General features: G+C 42.9%; 1 protein-coding gene across 2 annotated transcripts in view; it reads left to right on the top strand.

Moving 5' to 3' along the window:
- Positions 1–879: 879 nt before the first annotated feature.
- The window catches only part of eif2b3 (eukaryotic translation initiation factor 2B, subunit 3 gamma), a 113730-nt gene continuing 105846 nt past the window's right edge, over positions 880–8763 (top strand). For both annotated transcript variants that reach the window (XM_041208858.1, XM_041208857.1), the window contains exons 1-2: positions 880–1105; positions 1923–2081. In XM_041208858.1, coding sequence (XP_041064792.1) covers positions 1934–2081 — 148 coding nt within the window. In that variant the 5' untranslated portion in view covers positions 880–1105; positions 1923–1933. The remainder of the gene's footprint in view (positions 1106–1922; positions 2082–8763) is intronic.

Genomic DNA, 8763 nt, shown 5'->3' with positions numbered 1-8763 from the left:
TTTAACTTTCAGTGGAGAGTTAATTAGTGTTTACCATGTAAGTAGATCAACTTAATGCATTTCAATAAGTCAAACAATGAAATGCCATTTGCACAAAGGAGCACAACCCAGTCACCAACTTTTGATTTCTGCATTTAATTGTGTGGTTGATCTTATCTGAGGTTGCTGCTGCAGTTGCACATATATAATGGTAAGTGGTCTCACAGTTACCTTGACAGCAAATTACGACCCCATATATTTTTTGGGCGTCTCGGTGTTAAAAAAAAACTTGGATTCAGAATTTATTGGTCATAGCAGGAAACAGTGTACTGTTGCAGGATTTAAAAGCTGTCTACAGCTTAAAGGAGTAGGATTCATGATTACTGTTCTTGCACTTGTCGAATGACTTACAGGTCAGCAAGGGGTTCTCTGATTGGTGGTGGCAACACTGTGACAGGATGTTGGACAGAAAAGGTCGACACTCTTGTGCCTGAACACTGCAGGGACCCAAGGAATACTGCCTAGAGGGTCTATAAACAAAACATTCGCAGTAGTGAGTGCCAACCCTATCACTCCATGCGCAGCCTGGCAAAGCCAGAAAAAAAGTTCAATAAACATAACTAGCTACAATAAAAACAGAAAATGCTGGAAATAATCAGCAGGTGTGGCAGCATCTGTAAAGAGAGAATATGAACCCAAACCACTAATAAAAATCTTGTGATTCAGTGAAATAAGAAGAGTTTTAGCTGCAATAACCTTTAAAGAGTGGACTGGATCAGAGGTTTGTTTTAGTCTATGAGGTGTGCCTTTGCTTTGTTTTTGAGCTGTGGGGTGAGCAGGTACTCTGGGTGCCTCGGAACCTTGTTCTGCGGGAACAGTTCCTCAGGTTGAAAGCGGACACTATTGACCCGCACGCCGAGCGCACAACATGTTGGATGTGAGGGGACAGCGCCTGTTTTAAACCGATTCACAACCTTAAGACAAACTCACACTGAACCTATCCCACCCCACCCCACCCCCAGGCCGGAGGGCTTTCTGCGGCTGCCGGTTAGTTTCTGCAATACCGGTGGAAGCTCCGCCGTGTTCCGGGAGCAGAGCCAGGAGGCGCCATAGAAAGAGCGAGAAGGTAAAGCGGAGGCCGGGGAGCAGGGGAAGCCGGGGAGAGGGGCTGGAGGAGAGCCCGGAGAGGAAGAGGGATCCGGGGCCGGGGGTGCGGGGGGCGTGCTGACTGTGGCCACACACCAGGCGGTCGGGAACACTGGAACATCGGATGAAAGAGGGAATTAGGGATGATTAGGTCTAAGCAGTGTTATGGGCTGTTACGCCCTGTGGTCCCCAGAAGTTTGAAATAATCACACTTTTAGATTAAAATATTGGAGCTACCAGTGTTATTTCTCAGATCTTGCCATGTGCTGTGCACTGATAGATTGCTCCAGACCTGACACTGGAGTGCAATACTGAGTGATGTGACATACTGAACATGCTCAAAACTGTACGGTTCCTAACCCTTCACCAACAATATAACATGGGATACAAAGCTTGGCAACAGGATTGCAAAGTTCTGCAAGTCCTGATTAAGTCAGAGTGAGCGGCCGATGAAAGGGTGGAGTTATTGACTAGTGTTAATTATCTTCATCAGTTCTGATGACGGGTCATACGGACTCGAAACGTTAGCTCTGTGCTCCTCTCCACAGATGCTGTCAGACCTGCTGAGTTTTTCCAGCAATTTTTGCTTTTGTTTCAGATTTCCAGCTTCCGCAGTATTTTGTTTTTAATTATCTTCATGATGTTTTTGACAGTCATATTGCACTATTTTTATAGTCAGATTTTTCACCTTTATGAGTCAATGCTATGCCTTATTAAATTGAATGTCTCAATTAAAAATTGTATGACACCTTCAGTACATTAAAATCTAATATGTGAATTAAATATGTATGTTATAGAAAACCATAAAATGGAGTTCCAGGCGGTGTTGATGGCAGCAGGTGGGGGTTCCCGCATGATGGATCTTACTGCCAATATTCCAAAACCCCTCCTACTCGTTGGAAACAAGCCACTGATATGGTATCCTCTAAATCTTATGGAAAGACTTGGGTTTGAAGGTAAGCAATGTCATCTACACTTAAAGGGATAGTTACAACGAATGGCAAACCATGTATAAACCCAAAATAACTTGCTTTTCTCATATAACATTTGCAGTCCTCCTTTGGGTTCCTGCCTGTTGAAGTTTCAGTGGAGCAGACCCGTGAGTGATACCAAGGCACAGTAACTCTCTTGTTTTACATCTGCTTCATTGAAGTGGAATTACTGTGTTTAGAGACTAACTGTTAAAATATGGTTATCTAACAGTTGACCTCTGAAGAGGGCCTGCACCGGAAATGTCAACTTATCTGTTCTCTTCATAGATGCCTTTTCTAAAAAGCCAGCATTGAACAATAACTGAGCAAAAGTACCTGCTCTTTAGAGACGTGCAACTAATAAAGAACTAAATCTTAAATTAGAACAAAGGAAATGTATAAACTTGTGTCCACTGTGCACCCCAATGTTTGTGGTGTTTACTAGTCACAATGTTAAAATCCTACAACTAATCATGCCTAAATCTGCTTAGCTTCTGAGAACAAACCGATTTACTTAACATTAAACATTTCCACCGTTGTGATCACCCCTTGCATCATTCCTTTACGAATTATAGAAATGAATGGCATCATTACAGGCATTAACGCTTGTCGTTATTCTGTCAGAGCAACATCCTTTCCTGCTTGCACCTGATCACTCTAAGCTTTAATGTGCACACCTCATTACTGAAATCTCTTTTCATCATTTCCTTTTGTCAACCAGTTGCCACCGCAGCTTCATTTCTACCGAGCAACTTTTCCAAGCCCAGCTGTTTATTCCTCTTTCCTCCACTAGCATTTTGTACCTTCAGCATAACTATCAAACCTACCATCTCCAATTGTCAGATTTAGTTTTGCACTTTTGTTCAAATCATGTCAGGAACTGACATACAAATACTAAATCTTATTAAAGAGAAACTTTCTAAGCATTGGTTGTCCCCTCAATTAGAAATACAATTCTTGTGGTATTTCTATGATTTGCCTTGAAGTATAATATATCTCAGTTTTCAAGCTTGACTTTCAGCACCTTTCATTGTTTCTTGTGTTTCATGAAGTAGGGGTGGTACTGGGAGTTGAAGGTGCACTCTGATCAGAAGGCAGTTGTGGGATAATTTCCACACAGCTATTTGAGACAGATACTTGAGTATAAAATCTGTATGACCTTACAGGCTGCCTTATTTAGCTATGAGATAATAGCATATGTGATTTTTCAGATTGTATTTTGAACAGAATGCAGATTTTTTAAAAAAAGAAACACTTGTGTTTACATATCACTTTTCACCACCGCCAGACATCCCAAGTGCTTTTCAGTCAATGAAGTATTTTTTGAAGTGGAGTTACTTTTTATATAGGAAATGTGGGAGCTCAGTAAGCTCCAACAAACAGCAGTGTGCTAATGACCAAATAACCTGTCTTTTGTGGTGTTGATTGAGTGATAAATATTGGCCAGGACGCTGAGGATAACTCCTCTTCGAAATAATGCCATGGGATCTTTTACATTCACTTAAACTAGCAGATGGAGTCTCGGTTTAACATCTCATCAGAAAGACAGCATCTCTGACAGTACAGTGTTCCCTTAGTACTGCACATGAGTTGCATTTATATAAAGCCTTTCACAACTATCTGCTGTCACAACGTGCTTTACAGCCAGTGAAGTACTTTTGAAGTATAATCACAGTTGTAATGTAGAAAATGTGGCAGCCAAGTTGCACACACCAAGCTCCTACAAACAGCAATGTGGTAGTGACTAGAAAATCTGATTTTGTGATGTTGATTGAGGGAGAAATATTGGCCTGGACAACTCCTCTGTTCTTCTTTGAAATAATGGCATGGGATCTTTTACATTCACCTGAACAGGCTAATGGGGCCTGGGTGTAACTTCTCACCTGAAAGACAGTGCAGGACTTCCTCTACAGCACTGGGGTGTCAGCTCAAATCCTGCAGTGGGACTTGGAACAGGGAAACTTGTAACTTGGAGCTGAGAGTGCTACCACATGTACCACAGCTGATGGCTATATCAGCATGTGTGTGATCCAAGTTCCCATGTAATCAAAAGAAACAAATACAGATAGATTGCATGTACTCAAAAAAGGCACAGCCTTGACCATCAGGACATCGAAGAAGCTCCAGCAATTAATGAATTACAAAATTCGAATCTTTACGTCGTTGCATTTCAGCACTATATCCTATCGATCCACAGCTGACTCTGCAATGTTTAACTTCATAGTTATTCACTTTTAAGTGTCTTTATAATTTTCAAAAAATATCTCAATCATTCTCAAGTCATGTTCCTTTAACATGAGTGGCCTCCTGATTTCAAGGATACCTAATTTCACCCTAAGTTGTTACAGATGATATTGTATGGTAGTATGTAAGTAGACCAGAAATGTACCCACATTATTTTTGATCCTACAAGCCAGAAGCTCCTGATGACAGAAGCTTTAACATTCCTTTACACACAAGTCCTTTGTTAATAAGAACAAAATGAAGTTGGCATTGCTGAGAGAAGGGAGATTCCAATGAGATAGGAGTGTTGTGAATCACACCAGAGTATAAGACTCAATTGATATGCCAGCACTCCATGTTGGAACTGAGACTATACTGTAGAAAATTTGCTGCTCATGAACATTTAATCAAGCTTGCTATTGCACAACAATATTCTAAGAATGTTTTCCATTTGTCCTTTTACTGGTATCTTATTTGCAAGTGGTTTCCCAGAGTTGGTTCTAATACTGTAGACATTTTTTCTCCATCAGTCACATGCTGAAAAGTTACACTTCTGCATGGTAGATACTTTCAGTTCAAACAAATTGTGTCCAGAATTGCATTTTTTTGAAGTCAAAATGACCTTGACTTGGAGAGAATTGGGAATTAGGTTAAACCTGATTAAGTCCGTCCTTCAGCAAAATTTGCTGTCAGAGGGCAATTTCAGCATCATAAACCTTCATGAAAGTTTGATGATGTGGACTTGAACAGCACCTCCCATGGATGAAACCACACAAAATAGAGAAACATTATACATTTTTATACCGAGCCAATTTTCCTCTACAGAATAATTGTGTTTTTTTTGTAATTGCATGCAGAGCTCCCTCAGCATTGCCCACAGTGAGTCAGTACTTTGGCTGTTGTAATGGGGAATGCTGGAATGTGGAAGTGGGGAGGGCTGCACATCATCATCACAAGAATTTAGAAAGACGTTTGAGAAAAATCTCCACGGAGCCAATACTTTTGAGTGTATTTTGACTCGTTCCTGGGAAGTACTGTTGACTTTATTTCATTTATGTAAATAAAGAAGTCTCTAAGATGGAAGACCAGCTCCTTCCTTACCTTTACTATCTATCTATCTAAGGTCTGGATTTTTATGGCAATGACCGAAAGTTTGAGAAAAGGATTAAACTTATTTGCCTCTTTAGATATGTCTGCAGCATAATTTAATATTTAAAATAGGCGCTACTTGAATATATATGTTTAAATCAGCACTTTTATTCTGACCCTACCTCCGAACGTGAATAATAGCAAACCCTTCAAGAACTTGGTCTTGTTTTCAAGACCAATGGCTGGTTTTGAGTTCTGAGATAAATAAATGAATGCCCCTGGTGCATGTGGAATGTATTGCAAAACATGAAAATCTGCTCTAACAACTTGGCAGCCATGCTTACCAATAAAATAACTACCCTTCCAAAGTAACTCATTGGCAGTGAGGTGTTTTGGAGGCATTCCAAGAAAGTGAAAGGTGCTATATACATGCAAGATTGTCTGCTTGTTTTTTCCTTTCCTCTCATCTGAATTTGTTTGAGCTGGCGAAGTCCTAAAGGACATAGCTACTAGACTAGGACTGCAGCAGGTGGTGAAGGTTCCAATAAGAGGGAAAAACATACTTGACATCATCTTCACAACCTGCCTGTTGCAGATGCACCTGTCCATAACAGTATCAGGAGTGATCACCGAAGTCCCATCTTCACATTGAGGATATCCTCCATTGTGTTGTGTGGTACAACCACCTTGCTAAATGGGATAGATTTTGAACAGACCTGGCAAGCTCAAAACTGGACAACCATGAGGCTCTGTGAGCCATCAGCAGCAGCAAAATTGTACACAACCACAATCTGTCACCTCATGGCCCCGGATGTCCCCCATTCTACTATTATCACCAAGCTATGGGATCAACCCTGGTTCAATGAAGAGTGCAGAAGGGCATGCCAAGCACAGCACCAGACATAAGAATGAGGTGTCAACCTGGTGAAGCTACAACACAGGACTACTTGCGTGCCAAATAGCATAAGCAGCAAGTGATAGAGCTAAGCGATTCCACAACCAACGGATCAGATCTAAGCTCCACAGTCCTGCCACATCCAGTTGTGAATGGTAGTGGACAATTAAACAACTCCAAATATCCCCATCCTGAATGATGGAGGAGCCCAGCACATCAGCGCAAAAGAAAAGGCTGAAGCATTTGCAACGATCTTCAGCCAGAAGTGCCGTGTGGAAGATCTATCTCGGCTTCCTCCGGAGGAGGTCCCCAGCATCACAGATGCCAGTGTTCAGCCAATTCAATTCACTCCACGTGATATCAAGAAACGGCTGAAGACACTGGATACTGCAAAGGCCATGGGCCCTGACAATACTCTGGCAAAAGCACTGAGGACTTTTACTCCAGAACTTGGTGTGCCCCTAGCCATGCTGTTCTATTAAAGCTACAACACTGGCATCTGCCCAGAATTGTGGACAATTGCCCAGGTATGCCCTGTACACAAAAGTAGGACAAATCCAACCTGGCCAATTACTGCTTCATTGGCCTACTCTCGATCATCAGTAATGTGATAGAACGGGTCATAACAGTGTTATCAAGTGACACTTGTTTAGCAATAACCTGCTTACTAGTGTGTTCTGCCAGGGTCACTCAGCTCCCGATCTCATTACAACCTTGGTCCAAACATGGACAAAAGAACTGAACTCCCAAGGTGAGAGTAACGTCAAGGCTACATTTGACTGTGTGTGACATCAAGATGCCCTAGCAAAACTCGAATCAAGGGGAATCAGGAAAAACTCTCCACTGTTTGGAGGCACACCTAACACAAAGGAAGATGGTTGTGGTTGTTAGAGGTTGATCATCTCAGTTCCAGGACATCACTGCATCAATGGCCTCCCTTCCGTCATAAGGTCAGAAGTGGGGATGTTCGCTGCTGATTGTGCAATGTCTACCATTTGCAACTCCTCAGATACTGAAGCAGCTCATGTCTTACTGCAGCAAGACCTGGACAATATCTGGACTTGGGCTGATGAGTGGCAAGTAACATTTGTGCCACACAAGTGCCAGGCAATGACCATCTCCAACAAGAGAGAATCTAACCATTGCCCTTGACATTCAATGGCATTACCATTGCTGAATCCCCCTACTATCAACATCCATGGGGGTTACCATTGACCAGAAACTAAACTAATCTAGCCGTATAAATTCTGTGGCTACAAGAGCAGGTCAGAGGCTAGGAATCCTGCAACAAGTAACTCACTTCCTGACTCCGCAAAGCCTGTCCACCATCTACAAGGCACAAGTCAGGGGCGTGATGGAATACTCTCCACTTGCCTGGTTGAATGCAGCTCCCACAACACTTAAGGAGCTCGACACCACCTAGGACAAAGCAGTCCGCTTGATTGGCACCTCTTCCACAAACATTCACTCCCTGCACCACCACCGACGAACAGTGGCAGCAGTGTTTACCATCTACTAGATGCAATGCAAGCATTACCAAGGCTCCTTAGGCAGTATCTTCCAAACCCACGACTGCGACCATCTAGAAGGACAGGTGCAGCAGACACATGGGAACACCACCACCTGGAAGTTCCCCTCCAAGCCACTCACCACCCTGACTTAGAAATATATCGCCATTCCTTAACTGTCGCTAGGTCAAAATCTTGGAACTCCCTCCCTAACAGCAGTGTGGGTGTACCTACACCACTTGGACTGCAGCAGTTCAAGAAGGTAGCTCACCATTACCTTTTTGAGGGCAATTAAGGGTGGGCAATAAATGCTGGCCTAGCCAGCAATGCCCACAACCCATAAATGAATAAAACAAATTTGTAAAATAAATTTTAAAAAATGAACTTGCTAACTAGACTTGACGGGTGAGCTGGCAAACAGTGTAGCACCATTTTTCCTTTCAAGGCAGCTCCAGAAAACATGGGCCCAAATCTTCTGGTCCCTGAATCATCAGAGACCAGATGTATGACCCAAGATGCACATCGGGACCCTGCGCAAGTCTTGAATTGCTGATCTCCATGGGAATTGCCCAGGAAATTTCAACTTCCAATGGGGAATTCTCCTGCTCCCCAGGACCCTCTGTGAAAGTCTCCAACTCTGAGCTAGATTTGCAGACTTTGGACAGTTCCACTTTACTTATCTGGATAGCACCTAGGAAATGTTAGAAAAATCCGTCTAACTCCTGGGTAACTATGATATCCCCCTCAACTTCCCCCTTAATCCCCCACGATTACCTTCCTGACACTTTGACTATCCCGCTCGACCCCAACCCAACCATCCCTCCCAATCTGACATGAACACACCCCTTCCCCCCGCACTGCTACCTTCTTGACTAGCCCTCCATCCTCCCGACCCAGCTTCCCCCTAGCCACCTCATCCACCTGGCACCTTAACCACCTTACCCATTCACCA

Source organism: Carcharodon carcharias, chromosome 16, assembly GCF_017639515.1.
Source record: "Carcharodon carcharias isolate sCarCar2 chromosome 16, sCarCar2.pri, whole genome shotgun sequence".
Classification (NCBI taxonomy): domain Eukaryota; kingdom Metazoa; phylum Chordata; class Chondrichthyes; order Lamniformes; family Lamnidae; genus Carcharodon; species Carcharodon carcharias.
This window is presented reverse-complemented; position numbering and strand designations above follow the sequence as displayed.